The sequence below is a fragment of the Podarcis raffonei genome, chromosome 4 (genome assembly GCF_027172205.1).
Source record: "Podarcis raffonei isolate rPodRaf1 chromosome 4, rPodRaf1.pri, whole genome shotgun sequence".
In the NCBI taxonomy this organism is placed as follows: Eukaryota; Metazoa; Chordata; class Lepidosauria; order Squamata; family Lacertidae; genus Podarcis; species Podarcis raffonei.
The window spans coordinates 55,711,843-55,727,434 of NC_070605.1; the positions used below are offsets into that span (position 1 = coordinate 55,711,843).

Sequence of the window (15,592 nt, forward strand, 5' to 3'; positions counted from 1 at the left end):
GTGGTGGCGCTTCCAAAAGATGGAGCTGGCCTGAAGGATACTTTGTGTGTCGGAACTGTTGTGTGACACCATTAAGGCATGAAACTTGTCACTTGCTCAGAAACTCCTAAGCAAGCAGCAGGCAGTAGAGAAAGACTACAACTTGGCCCTGTACTTCAACAAGGGAAGCTGAAAACTTTCAATAGATAGTCTAAAACAAGTACACAAAGAGCTCTTTCCACAAAGGACTCTTTCCACACAACCATTTAGACATCTAGTCAAGTCTGTCAGTTGATCTCACCTCCTTGAAGAAAAAGATGGAGAATGAAGAACAAGTTAGGTAAGCCTTTACAAGTTAAAAAAAAATTTAAGCTGTATTTAGAAATGTTTTGAAGCAAAGACACTGAACTATCATAGATAATAGCCTTTACATCTTTGCCTGCTCTCTCCCCTGTTGTTGTTGTTTTTACTGGAGAACAGGTGAGCTAATAATGTAAGGTCAAATCTACACCATACGTTTCAAGCACTATTATGCCACTTTAACAGGAAAAGACTGACCTACATTGAAAAAAGCCTATTTGATCTGGCAAATTGTATCAAAATGGTTAGGTTACCCCACCAGGTAGAAAGCTAATATTTGGTACATAGTTAAATTCCCTCTGATTGCTAGAAAAGACCGATGGAATGACCTCTTTTTATAACTGATTGGTGAAAAATTGAAATGAAAATGAACCACATCATTTACTGATAGTGGTGACAAAGCATTTCTCTCTCTCTCTCTCTCTCTCTCTCTCTCTCTCTCTCTCTCTCTCTCTCTGTGTGTGTGTGTGTGTGTGTATCACAATAAAAGTCATAATTGCTGAGAAGCTCAGAGAAACAAAAGGACTGCTATTCAGAACCCTTTTTGATTGTTTGCTCCTCTTTGGGAATGAAGTAATCAGTTACCACCAAATTACTTTACAGCTCTTCTACTTGCAATAGAATTTCTAGCACAAATTGTAACACAAAATGTTGATGGAAATGATAATAAAAAGTTTGTAGAAAATATTTCCAAAGCAGCAAGAAACAGAAATAGGGCATAGCTTTTTTTTAAAAAAACAGCAGCACAGAAATCTTCATGCAGTCTCATCAGTTCACACAACTTTATTTATCATATTTATGTTGGTGACTTCTTATTTCTACAACTGTATAACACTTAGTGGCGTAGCGTGGGTTGTCAGCACCCGGGGCAAGGCAAGTAATTTGCGCTCCCTAACCCCTGGATTTGTGCCCCCTAACCCCTGGATTTGCACCCCCTAACTCTAACCCCCAGATGTTGTGCCCGGTGCGACCGGCCCCCCTGCACCCCCCACGCTACGCCACTGATAACACTGTCCTGTGATTTCTTCCATTTGTCTCATGAAACACAGTTGTTGTTTGTTCCGATTCAGATGTAACCAGCAGGTATTCCTCAGGGAAGTGGAAGGACAAAAGAAAAACCTCTCAGACCAGGGTCTAGAAAACATGGAACAAACAGGAGTGTGGATGAGCCCTTATTGAGCTACACATCTCCCAACCCAATCCTGAACATACATGAATTGAAAAAAATGTTGAAATATACATTTATTAAGAAACCAGAGGCCTTTCTTCTTGGAATAACAGGTTTGGAATTGCCCCCCAAAAATGTTAAATTATTTTTGTATGCCACAACTGCAGCAAGAATTTTGCTAGCGAAGAATTGGAGAACACAAGAAATACCAACAGTGGAAGACTGGCAGATGAAGATGATGGATTTTTCGGAGCTAGCCGACCTGACTGGAAGAGTCCGCGACCAGAAGGAGGAGGAGTACCAGGAGGAATGGGTAGAATTTAAAGACTATTTAGTTAAATATGTTCACTTAATTGGAAAAGCTTGCAAATATCAGATAGGCTTAGGATTTAAATATGTAATGTGATTAATTAATATGTTTAATGCCAAATTTGAAAGAAAGAAAGATGTTAAGTGATTAAGTTAATTTTATAAGAACACTGGTTTTGGAAAACTGTTAAAATGATATACACTGAAATTCAACCAGGGGGATACGGGGAAGTCACTTAACAATGTTACTAAGATTGATGTAAATAAGGCTGAGATTTATGTTTGTTTGTGTATTTGTTTGTTTGTCAAAAAAAAAATTATTGGAAAATTAATTTAAAAAATATGTTAAAATAAGCAGGAGAGGATAGTATAAAAGAAAAAACCAGAAGAGGAAGTTGAGGGAAGTCGCAGGGTGTGTGTGGTATTTTTGGTTATTTGATTGAAATGTTGATGATAAAAAGACTTAATAAAGATTATTTAAAAAAAAAGTTTGAGAACCAAGGCACCACTGTATTACTTAGAAATAAAAATGCAGACAACGGTAAGATGTAATTCCACATTATCTTCCCTGTCCAAATCTCTGCAAGTATCTGATGCTCTCAACAAGTTTTCTGCAACTAAGGATGCCTACATTCTCTTCAATGCTGAGTAGGGAAGGGGGATGATGTTTTTATTTTCATACAAATTTATAGACTGCTGCATGGCATAAAGCAGTAAAAACAGAATAAAACACCAAATTACAAGCTCTAAGAACAATAAAATACATCCAGCAAACCCTAAAACAATAAAAACATTCTTAAAAACACTAGAAACAATGAAACCATTTCACCAAATATACAATGGATCTTCCATAAATGATTGGATTACACCTCAGGGAAAACCTTTTAAAATAAAATGTCTTCGGTAAGCACCTAAACACTTTCTCGCACTAGGTGCATGTCTGATTTCAGCTGGTAATCAATTTCAGAGAGCTGGAGCTGTAACACTATGTTACAGGAATTTATGTAAAGGGTTTTTGTGTGGGTGTGGGTGTCCCTCCAGTAGACATCATACACACACACCCCAACTACCAAAATCAATACTATCCCTACTGCAAATGTCCCCACAAAACACTTCATCACAGTTTTTTCCTATCTCTATTCAAAGGGCCTCCGCTCCACATTACCAAATGCAACAATTCACTGATAAATGTATCTATGTACTGGCCTCACTGGAAAAACTTTAGAAAGTCATATAATATCGCTCCAGTATGGATTTGCACCATTCCAACTTTGTTCTGTTCAGGAAAGGAATGGCTACCAATGGGGGAGTTTGGGATGTGGGCAGCCATTATCCCTCAAGCCTGAGACCACGTACTCAGCAGCCTCTTGCACAAGAGATCATCACTGGCATCCTAGCAGATGGGTGTCACACAGATAGTCATCAGATGGACAATAGCAAACCACCCAAGAATGGATTAAGGACAAAGAGGTGTGATTACCTGACCAGGAAACCCAGGAACTTGTAAGTATTTTCTTTGTATCACTTGATGGGGGTAAGGTGGAGGGGAAGAGGGGGTTGGGGGCATAACCTGATGAACTGGTTTCTGCCAGACACCCCTCCTCGTTTGTGACATACGTATGATGTATGCATGATGCTTCACCAAAGGTGTTTCTGGGAAAAGAGAAAACTTATAAAAGAGGAAGCATCCCTTTGTTCTGGGCTTGTTCCTGCTTCTTCCATGTGGTGGGTGGAAGTCCTGTTGCAACAGTCCTTTAAAATAAAAATCAGGCCTACAGGCTGCTGTTTTGCTCCTATATCCCTGGCTGGTGTCTTTCTTTGGTAATCCAAGTGAGCCCAAGGATTTTCCTATAACAACTAAAAGCCCAGTCCGGTTAAGATTTTTATGTGAACCTACATAGTTCACACTTTTTGAAACAATATGCAAACTCAAACACTGCTATGCTTCAAAATTCACACTTCACCAAATTTTGTGATTTGGTTCTCCAACCAAGAAATCTGTAAAGAAATGTCCATATTTGGGGGGGCTGTGCATAAAAATGAGTAGTGAAAGAAAGTACCGGTATGTCATAAAATCTATTACATCAAGGAACTTTGCAAAATATACAAAGCAGGCAACATTGCATATACAAATGTTTATACTAGGAGAAACTTGCACTAAATGGCTGGCAAATTTTCACGAGGATCTTAAAAAGAAATAAAATTCACAGACTAATGCAGTTATGTGGAGAACTTAAGTCCCCCCCTTCCCCCTTCATTTTGACAGCTCTGGGGAGAATTGGGAGTTGCGGGCGGGTGGCGTACCGTTGTCCCGCACCTCCGATGGCCTGCCTGGGCAGCTGTTTCAGCAGTGATACCGTAAGGTCGCGAATAAAACCACACATCTGAAGGCAGCCCAGTTCAGGGAAGTTTTAATGTGTGACATTTTAAGGTACTTTTAATCTTTGTTGGAAGCCGCCCAGAATGGCTGGAGAAACCTAGCCAGATGGGCAGGGTACAAATAATAAATTACTATTACTATTACACTTTAACTTTTCACAATCGGAATTTGGGGGGGGGGATGTGGCTTATATCTGGGCCAATATGGTGCTCTAGCCTAAATATTTTCATGGAGACATTGTAATGTTCCTCCTCTTCCTTGTTCTCATCACTGCTTGCACACTTGGAGTGGGCAGATGAACATATAGCAACAGTAATAAGTAGCAGCCGCAATGCTTGCCAGGGGATGGTTTCTAGGGCTCAGTAGTGGATCCCAGTATGGCCATGCCAATGCTGACACCTGAGAACAGCCCTGACCCCAAATTTAATTTGATTGGAGATTCATTCTCAAACATGATCAGCTTCAAAACGATAGTAGCAAAGTTATGAGATGCACCATCAAAATAAATGAGACAGGCACAGTACAGTGTAGGTCAAGCAGCAATGAAAATATGTTCTGAGGGTGATAGTAGCCAAAGGTTTATTAACAACCTAAAACAAATGATGCTGCAGACAGTTTATGCGAGTCCTCCCTTTTCTTCCCCTTCATCAGCCTCAAAGCTTTTCCTCAACTCTCTTACCTTTACCCTGCAGTCCCTGTTTCTCAGTGTTCAGCTTGATGCATCTTCCAGCTGCCCTTTGTACAAGATCTGGCAGAAGATGTCTAATGGTACGTGTTATAGGAATTCTAAGATCTCATATATATAAATGTTCATAAATTTACAAGGCAAACACATAAGTATATAAACTATGTGTCTGAAATAGTACAGGAGAGCAATCCTGAAACCATTTTGGCTCTCCCAAATTGACCTCAAATGTTTCTCTGCAAGAAAGAAGGAAATGGGAAAGCCTCCCCATTGTCTCTTTGCTCACAAAAACTGTCTTAAGGGCATATCTGTGTATGAATAGGGTGAGCCTGTGACCTGGATTCAGGAACTGAGTATTTACCATCACAAAAGAATGGCCAGGATGCCCAGGTAAAAGCAATCAGTGACCATTATCAGTTATCCTGGCACACAGGTTTTCTGCTATAGAGCGCCCCTTCAGTGATGTATGTATGATGTTTTGGGGGGTGGTCTTGAGCTATAGGGGAGGTAATTTTCAAATGTCTATATATGAGCATGCACATCAATGTTCGGGGTTCCTCTACTCCCTCCCTGCGTGGGGTGAGCGGGGGACCCTGTTGCAACAGTTTAATAAAGATCATGCTTACTAGCTGCTTTGCTTCTCAATATTCTCTGGTTGGCCCCTGTTATTTTCTCCTACTGATAGAGAACCTACAAAAGGACTTTATATGGGCCCTTAGAAACTCCATATAACACATGGCTGTGGCAGCTTGCATGCTTGGCAGTGGGAGGAACCCGTTGCAAGCCATGGCAGCAGAATGAAATGGAACTCTGGCCATGAATATGGCCAGGAGGAGAGGCATAAAGTTCTTTTATAGGACTCCAAAAGGGAACAATATAACAAAGCAGTCTGAAGGAGGGAGACACAAGAGGATCTTCAGAGCTCCACTTCCCAAAATGAATGTGCTGGTATATATCTCTTTTCCACAAGCAAATTACCGTATATACTCGAGTATAAGCCGACCCAAATATAAGCCGAGGCACCTAATTTTAGCACAAAAACTGGGAAAACTTATTGTCTCGGCTATAAGCCAGTTCACCACGCCACTAACCTGGTGGCGGCGGCAGCGGAGGAGGAAGAACAAGCAGCCTGAAAGGGCTCCTTTTGGGCCGCTTTTCCCTCCGCCGGTGCCTCTGCCGCTCACAAGATCCATGGCTCCTGTGCCTGCCCTTGCGAGAGGCGGGCAGCGGGGGTGGGACGAGGGGCCCGAAAGGAGCCAATTTTTGTTAGGTCATGAATTTAAGACGCACTTTAACTTTTCACAGTGAGAATTTGGGGGGGGGGGAGTGAGGCTTATATTTGGGCCAATATGGTAATGTGCCCCCTTTTCCTTATCCTTTAGTATGTGCGTGTATTTAGCTTTTCCAAGACTGCCCACATTTATAACACTTTTGAAGATAATAAAAAAGGAAATTGCATTTTGAATAAAACACCGCTGGCCCCAAAGTCACAAAAATGCAGACTACAGTGTCAATCTGAATTGCCATGCTAGGCCAAGCTTATTTTATTACATACATTCTGCTTTCTAAGTACTAGTTAAGTTCATAATGTAAACATGAAGCATACAGAGTTAAAATTCAAGGCCACAATATTTCTGATTGTCCCTTTCTGTGTCTTTGGTTGGCCGAGATCAACTCGTAGTGTATAAATGCATAAGTTATATAATTATTATATAAAAAGAAAAAAAAATAACGTTGACTTGTATATTTCATTCTGACAAACGCACAGCGTTCGCGACTCGGAAAAGAAAAACTGGCGCTGCCTAACAAAAATATCTATATGATTTCAGACTTTGGCAACTGGGGATTGTCTCTTACCTTCAACCAGTAGAAAACAAATTCCCTTTAGAAGAATGAGGTCCTAAGCGTCACTTTTAAATATCAGACAATTCCAGTTTTACATTTTTATAAAGAGATGCATACTCTGATACTACAACTTTCCCCTTCTTAGACTTAATAAAAAATCAAGTCTTTTCTTTGATAATACTGGAAATGGCATAATAGTCAACAGAATATTTCTCAAGTCCAAACAAGTAATTCTTCATAGTTCAAACACTGTCCAGTTTTCAGTTTCCCCTATATCTACAGGAAATGTCTTCTCCTTCACTCTTATGACTCTTCCCTTCCCTTCTCTTACCCCTTTCCACTTCATGTATCCGACCCAGGGGCTCTTGTGCAGGTCCAGTTCATTTTAGTAGAACTTGCACTAGAGGACTTCCTGGTGTGTTGTGCCCTTTTGTCTACAATCACACACTTGCCCTTCAGCACATTCTCAGTCCCAATATTTGGCTCAGAGCTCTTTAACACTGTCAAGGAATCGTAAAGCTTGCATTGTCTTCACAGTTTTGAAATAGCTGATCCCTCTCTCTTAATAATGGAATGTATTTAAGTTCATCCCAGCTGAAACTGCTGCACTGAGAAACAAATATTTATGACACTGTTCTGTAGGTTTGTTTTTGTTTTGTTTTTTTTAAAAATGCAGGTAGTATCCTAGTCTGTAACAGAATTATCCTTATATTGCTGTAGTAGAGTCCCAATATGCATTAGCATATCAATCGTGACGTAAAAGCTTATAAACTTTTCCTGAAACCCATTTTATAGTTTGTCATTACATACTTTTCTACCTAGAACAGTATTTCATTGTTTGATGTGTAAGTTCAATGTCAACATACAATTTACATAATAGCATCTTTAAATTTCTTTAATACTCTCCTGTAACCCTTTTTTTTTTAAAAAAAAGCATTTGTATATGGCATTTTTCGGTCCCAGTCAACCTTGTCATGTCTTTTAGGCACTTTTTGCTCATATCCTCCAATAAAGTTCATTACAATTCATTGTATTCCTTGGAGAAATGTCCTCTTCTTATTTTGTTTCTTCCTTTAGTAGTAAGTGCCAAGGTGAGAAGGCATGTGGGTGGCCGGGAGCCTAGTGTTAGGATAGATACTTCCAGCTGGTGAATTCCAGTATGGAGTGGGTCCGGCAAAAAAGTTGGAGGAAGTGACGGGCAAAGCTGGGGCATGGGGAGCAACGAAGTTCATTTTCTGGGGATGTGCATGGTAGGAGCTCATGTAGGGCAGGTCTGATGGATATTTGTACATGGATGATTCTGGAGGATGTGGCTGGAGAGCTTGAGCAATCCCATGGAAGTCAAACTTGTAGGCGTAACGCTTACCATGGACTTTAGTCATTATATTTTTGTCGTAGTAGTAACGGAGAGCACGGCTGAGCTTGTCATAGTTCATGTTGGGTTTGCTCTTCCTCTCCCCCCAGCGTCGGGCTACTTCATCAGGGTCAGTCATCTTGAATTCTCCATTTGTGCCCTCCCAGGTGATACAATTGGAATTGGAGCTATCTGAGAGAAGCTCCAGCAAGAACTGCCATAGCTGTATCTGCCCACTTCCTGTGGGCAGGAGGAAAAATAGGAAAAATGAATTGAGTAATGGATGGAAAACATTTAGCTTTGTATTTTCAGCTGTGCCAGATTCTGGTGAGAAAGTATTTGAAGGGCTGCTTATCTATCAAAATCAAACTGGAACATTTAATCAGGTTCTGTAGGCCATGTTATAATATACTGTTTTCTTTACTTATGAAGACCAGAGAAATCTGAACAAATTTTGCACAGTAAGATTAACACAGCCAATCACTGGATTTAATAGTATAATAAATAATAATAATAATAATAATAATAATAATAATAATAATAATAATAATAATGGCAATAGTGTAAGGGTTGCTTAGCATCTCTTACCAGTGCAAGATACAATTAGGTTTGGTTGTTGTCATTAGCTTTTAATGATCTAAGGCACCAAGTTACTGCTTATATGAGTCTACTTCTTTTTCTCAAGCAGTAGCCAACATGTTATGTTGCAAACCTCTTTCAATCAGTGACATGGATGGGTTAGTTGTGGTGATGACCTTCTTAGATGCCTCTATTTTTTATTTGATCCTGTTAGCTTTTAGTCAGTTAATTAAGGTCACTCATGATTTTGACAATGCCAACTTCATCTATCAGTAACAATATGTTTTATGTTTCTACGATGATGTAATATGTTGTGAGGATCTAATGGTGTTTAAAAAGGAAAGAAAGAAGAATACAATATCTGTTTTAGGAATGTAGAGTCTGTAGCCTTCCAGATGTTGCTTGCCTATACCTCCCATTACCAATTTCCATGTGCTTTGCTATATGAATTTTCTAGATAAACATCCTAATGCAGTACTATTTTTCCTACCTGGATTTGCAAGACGGCTGCTGGTTGGGCCAAGAATTTGGTAGGGATCTAGAGAAAGGTTAAAAAGAGAGAGACATAAACCAAAATGCTGTAAAGATATTAAGAAAGCTTTTTTTCAAATATAGGTTATACAGTAATGTGTATAATCAGAATCTGGTTAAACAGCTTTGGCATATTTTGCAAAAATAAGGGATTTTATATTGATTAAAATAAATAAATGCTACACAGATCTTTATTTTAAACTATATTACAATGCAAAACTAATCTTGAATTATGTTGACTGCCTATGATTGATAGAGCTGCACCTGGCAGAACAATCTAATCTAAAGAAAGTTGGTGTAACTTATAAGAAAGCTCAAGTTACCCCTATTCTAAACTATGTTCAGATGGAACTTGGAGCAAGTATACCACGTGCTAGGTCATGTGACTGAGCTGAAAGTGGTTTGGAATAGGTATAAGTCTCTTTTTGCCCTGTCCTATCCCTCCCCACACCCCAGAATGGCCCCTTTAGGGGATTTATACCAGTGGAGAATAGCTGCAGGTAGACATACCTAACTGAGGGCGCTGGTCTTCTGTTTTGGGCACTGTTGAAGATGATGCTTGGGCTGCTAGGGGGAAAAACACACAGCTGAGTGCCCAGATCAAGGCAATGAGTAGCTTTTGTTTGTAGAGCCTGAGTCCCTATCAAGAAAGCTGAAATCCCAATGTTTTGCAATTGCATTCCCTATCGACTCCCCCACCCCTCCAACTATCCAACTTGTCCCCGCTTTTGCCCTACTCAACATTTCAGACAGTCTCTCTCTCTCTCTCTCTCTCTCTCTCTCTCTCTCTCTCACACACACACACACACACACCCCACATAATATGATACAAAAACAACTAAGAAGTTTTCTGAAGTCATAGTATACTAAAATGAAGCAGTTGCAAAGTCATGGAAGGTATGGACCAGGATCAGATGAAGATCAAACAAACAGTAAACACCCAGGTATAGTATATGAAATCACATCCCTATTCACAGTTACATATTAAACTCTGGATGCTAAAGAAAGGATTCACATAATTTATATGGATATTTCATTCTCTAATCAGGCCAAAGTCCAAACAGCAACAAATGAACTATGATTTGAACCTGTTTATATAAGGTCTTCAATAAGCTGGTTTGCACCTGAAATTTAATTGTCAGAATCAAATTCTTCTGAAGCAGCTATGGCATTTCCAGGAAATGTTATCAGTTATGAAAGAAAAAGAAGACACTTTACCTTTTGACTGGGGAGCAGGATGACTGTGACTTGTCCAGGCTGACCTCCTGGCCTGTTCATAAGGTATATCTGTGTAAAAAAGAAATTATCTCAAATATATGTGAGCTTAACTATCAAAGGTCAAATTTCTCCATGTATGATTGTTTCTGAAATAAGTAATTTTCCTGATGACACACTATTCAACATGGTTGATAGCTGCACTGCAGGAAATCTAAAATCAAAATCACTCCTGCAATGATCTGTCTAATCGCCACTCTGCAAAATAATTTCATATGCGGAACCAGTGGCCCTCCAGATGTTGTTGGATTCCAGTTCTAATTTCCAGAAGTCCCAGTCAGCCTGGTTCATAGTTGGGAATGATGGGTATCAATATTTAGGGAGCTGCAGGCTCTGTATCTATGTCCCAGTGTTGCCACCTTGAATGAAATACTGGGGGGGGGGCAGGTAAGGCCTACCCCACATAATCATATGCCATGGTGCATGCACACCATTTGAATGGTAATGCCCATCGCCTTTTATGGGGGGGGGGAGGGACAAAGCCCTCTCAGGCCCTAGGAGTTGGCTCCTATGCTATTCTTAAGAAGCTTCAAAATTCTTTATGTGCACACACATCTTGCTCACAGTTATGAATTAAAAACATGCAATTGCCACCAGATAGACAACTATGAATCTTTTCTTCCTTTCCTACATTACAAACATGTATAGATTTGCATGGTATAATTTCTTGCAGCAACTAAATACATTCTTTTTCCTTCTTTGGCGATCACTCATAGCCGAGTAAGATTGTTTTCCATGTACACGGTCTTAACAATGAGTCCGTAAGTGACTGTGGAGGCCAATTCTGGATCCACACGTCCTTCCACAGTGGGGACATAAGGTTCCGGGCAGGAGCTGATCAAGATGAAGGTTTGCCAAGCATGCCTTCCTCTTAGCACGTTTCTCCTTTTCGCCCTGAATTTGAGCATCTTCAAAGTCCATGACACCTTTGGTAAAGAAAATCCAATTGGAGCGCTCACAGACCAGTGTTTCCCACTTGCCAGTGTTTACACTACATTTTAAAAGATTTGCTTTGAGAGAGTCTTTAAACCTCTTTTGTTGACCACCAGCATTATGTTTTCCATTTTTAAGTTCAGAATAGAGTAGTTGCTTTGGAAGATGATAATCAGGCATCCAAACAACATGATCAGTCCAATGAAGTAGATATTGAAGAATCACTGCTTCGGCACTGGTGATTTTTGCTTCTTCCACTACACTGGCATTAGTTCACCTGTCTTAGAGAGCCAGTGTGGTGTAGTGGTTAAGAGCAGTGGACTCGTAATCTGGTGAACCGGGTTCGCATCTCCACTCATCCACATGCAGCTGCTGGGTGACCTTGGGCTAGTCACACTTCTTTGAAGTCTCTCAGCCCCACTCACCTCATAGAGTGTTTGTTGTAGTGGAGGAAGGGAAAGGAGATTGTTAGCCGCTTTGAGACTCCTTAAAGGTAAAGGTACCCCTGCCCGTACGGGCCAGTCTTGCCAGACTCTAGGGTTGTGCGCCCATCTCACTCTATAGGCCGGGGGCCAGCGCTGTCCGCAGACACTTCCGGGTCACGTGGCCAGCGTGACAAAGCTGCATCTGGCGAGCCAGTGCAGCACACGGAACGCCGTTTACCTTCCCGCTAGTAAGCGGTCCCTATTTATCTACTTGCACCCGGGGGTGCTTTCGAACTGCTAGGTTGGCAGGCGCTGGGACTGAGCGACGGGAGCGCACCCCGCCGCGGGGATTTGAACTGCCGACCTTTCGATCGGCAAGTCCTAGGCGCTGAGGCTTTAACCCACAGCGCCACCCGCGTCCCGTTGAGACTCCTTAGGGTAGTGATAAAGTGGGATATCAAATCCAAACTCTTCTTCCCAAGTGATATGTAAAATTTTTCTGAGACACCATTGATGGAATCTTTCAAGGAGTTGGAGATGGTGTTTAGCCCTGCTCTTGCGACTTACCATCTGGCCTGGGGTGGGGCCTGAAGCCTCAAAAGGACTGCTCTGCTGCCCAGGATAACTCCCCTGTGTGAGTGTCTGAGGGCCCTGCTCTTACCATTTACCATCTGGCCTGGGGCGGGGCCTGACAGGCCTCAAAAGGACTGCTCTGCTGCCCAGGAGGACTCCCCTGTGTGAGTGCCTGAGGGCCCTGCTCTTGCCACTTACCATCTGGCCTGGGGTGGGGCCTGAAGCCTCACAAGGACTGTTCTGCTGCCCAGGAGGACTCCCCTGTGTGAGTACCTGAAGGCCCTGCTCCTTCCTGCCACTTACCACCTGGCCGGGGCGGGGCCTGACAGGCCTCAGAAGGACTGCTCCTGCCACTTACTATCTGGCCCAGGGTGGGGCCTCACAAGGACGGTTGTTGCCACTGATGCTGCTACTGCCCAGGAGGACCTGGAGGGGTGCAGAGTTCTTTTTAACATGTTTTAAAATTTTCCTTTCCCTTTAGATTTTTTATATATGGGAGTGGGATGGATGTTTGGGTGGACTTGGGAATTTGTTAGATTTTGATGAATTTGTAATTTTTGCAGTTTTTATTTGTATTGTTTTCTGGGTTGTTTTTGTTTATTGTTTTTATTGTTTTAAGGTTTTATTGTTTTAGGCTGCGAAAGAATAACATTAATTGCTATCAATAGAGGCTACTATGAGGCTTGGGATTGCTACCATGGAGGGGCGAAGGAGGTATGGAGGTGGGGGCAGATGTTATAGGCGAAGGGGATCGAGATATGGATATGCTCGTACCCCTTCCAATCTGCGCCTCATCCCGAGGGACGAGGGTAGGGTGAGCAAGGATTACTCACCTCCGTCACTGGTGCTGTGCAATGCCAGGTCTATAGGCAACAAAACCACCACCCTGTGAGATTTCTTTATCTTGCAGGGGGTTGACCTGGCTTGTGTGATGGAGACCTGGGTGCACGAAGGGGCAACAGTTACCTTACGAGAGATGGCGCCCCCGGGTTTCTCCGTCCTCCATCAGTCGCGGACTGTGGGCCGGGGGGGGGAGGGGTGGCATTATTAATCCGGGAAGATTGTCCTTTCAGGGCTCTACCATCGCCATCGATCCCCGGCATTGAATGTGTTGGCCTAGTGTGGGGCTCCGAGGAGAGCTTGGCTGTCTGGCTGGTGTACTGGCCACCTAGCGCACCAGCAGCCACCCTGTCAGGCCTATTGGAGGCGGTGGCCGGCTGGGCCTTGGAGTTCCCTAACCTATTGGTATTGGGGGACTTCAACATCCATGCTGATGCCACTCCCTCCTCACAGGCTCTGGACCTGGTGTCTTCCATGGCGACACTAGGGCTCTCCCAGTTTGTTTCGGGCCCCACACATCAAGCAGGCCACATGCTGGATTTGATCTTTGGCGTAGGTATAGATGTGATCATGACTCCTTCGATGAAGGTGCCATGGTCTGATCACTACGCTCTGAAAGCCAGGATTGACTTTCCACCCCCACCCTGCTTAGGTGGCGAGCCGATTTGGGCTCGCCCGCAAAGGCTGATGGACCCTGATAGATTCCGCCAAGCCTTGCGGGACCTTGCTCCCCCTGGCGACTCATTGACTGAGCTTGTTGAGGGCTGGAATATCCAGCTCCTGGCAGCCATCGATGAGATCGCACTTAAACGTCCTCTGCGACCCCGCAGAAACCGGGCTCCCTGGTTTACCGAGGAACTCCGGAAAATGAAGCGGGACCTCAGACGGCTAGAGCGAGTATGGCGGGGTGCCCGTGATGGAGCCTCAAGAACATCTTATAGGGCTTTTATGAAAACCTACGAGATGGCGGTGAAGGCTGCTAAGAAGTCTTACTTCTCGGCCTCCATTGCATCCGCTAGCTCTCGCCTGGCGCAATTATTTAGTATTCAATTATTTATTTCAGGTCTTTAACGTCCCTTGAGGGACAGCCAAATTTAAATAACAATTTGACACACAGCTGTGAGGCATTTGCGAGCTTTTTTGCAGAGAAGGTCTTGTTGCTCCGCCATGACCTCCCTGCCAATTTGGATACAATAAAGGAACTGGAGGCCCCTCGACTGTCCTCGGGTCCAGTATTGGACCACTTCGACCAGATATCCCCAGCCGATGTGGACAGACTCCTCCGAGCTGGAAAGCCCACCACCTGTCCTCTCGACCCGTGCCCATCTTGGCTGATTAGAGCGTGTCCAGACGAGGTGCGGGCCCTCCTGGGGGATATCATCAATTTGCCCCTTGGCACGGGGACATTCCCAGGGGAACGGAAGGAGGCAGTGGTGCGCCCGCTCTTAAAGAAAACATCATTAGATCCTTTAGATCTATCCAATTACCACCCAGTTTCAAATCTTCCGTTCCTGAGTAAGGTGATTGAGAGAGCGGTTGCTGAACAGCTTGGTGGGTTTCTGGATGAAACATCGGCTCTGGATCCATTCCAGTCTGGCTTCCGCACTGGTCATGGGACCGAGACGGCTCTGGTTGCCCTAACAGATGATCTTCGTAGACAGCTGGATCGAGGCGGGTCGGGGCTGCTGATTCTTCTAGATCTGTCAGCAGCTTTCGACATGGTCGATCACGAACTTCTGGACCACCGCCTTGCCGAAGTGGGGATCCAGGGCACAGTCCTTCAATGGCTGCGCTCGTTTCTCTCTGGTCGGTGACAGAGGGTGGCGCTTGGGGGGGGGAATTGTCATTGTGCCACTCCTTGGTGTGTGGAGTACCTCAGGGTGCGATACTCTCCCCGATGCTTTTCAACATCTTTATGCGCCCCCTCGCCCAGCTTGTCCGGAGTTTTGGGCTGGGTTGCCATCAGTATGCCGATGACACCCAACTCTATCTGTTGATGGATGGCCATCCTGACTCGGCCCCAGACACACTGACCAGATGTTTGGAAGCTGTGGCTGGATGGTTACGTGGGAGCTGGTTGAAGCTAAATCCTTCGAAGACAGAGGTCCTGTGGCTGGGATGGGACGATATGGGATTGGGGGGGCAACTCCCATCTCTTGCGGGGGCGCAATTAGTGCCAGCACCATCCGTTAAGAGTTTGGGTGTAATCTTCGACACCTCCCTTTCCATGGAGGCGCAGATTGCAGCTATAACAAAGGCGGCATTTTTCCATCTCCGCCAAGCTAAGCAGTTGGCTCCTTCCCTCTCTCGTCCTGACCTAGCCACTGTGATCCACGCGATGGTCACCTCCAGATTG

General features: G+C 43.6%; 1 protein-coding gene and 1 long non-coding RNA gene across 14 annotated transcripts in view; one reads left to right on the forward strand and one right to left on the reverse strand.

Annotated features, from left to right (window-relative positions):
- Positions 1-109: 109 nt before the first annotated feature.
- Positions 110-1,634, forward strand: LOC128412366 (uncharacterized). The gene is made up of 2 exons (XR_008330064.1): positions 110-319; positions 1,410-1,634. It is a non-coding gene; the product is annotated as an uncharacterized LOC128412366 (long non-coding RNA).
- A 4,757-nt stretch (positions 1,635-6,391) lies between these two features.
- ERG (ETS transcription factor ERG) overlaps positions 6,392-15,592 on the reverse strand; it is a 112,463-nt gene continuing 103,262 nt past the window's right edge. For 10 of the 13 annotated variants that reach the window (XM_053386714.1, XM_053386723.1, XM_053386715.1 and 7 more), the window contains 4 exons: positions 10,409-10,477; positions 9,701-9,757; positions 9,150-9,197; positions 6,392-8,320 (listed from right to left, as the gene is read on the reverse strand). In XM_053386714.1, the coding sequence (XP_053242689.1) occupies positions 7,800-8,320; positions 9,150-9,197; positions 9,701-9,757; positions 10,409-10,477 (695 nt within the window). In that variant the 3' untranslated portion in view covers positions 6,392-7,799. The remainder of the gene's footprint in view (positions 8,321-9,149; positions 9,198-9,700; positions 9,758-10,408; positions 10,478-15,592) is intronic. The other 3 variants (XM_053386722.1, XM_053386716.1, XM_053386719.1) reach the window with 2 other exon arrangements.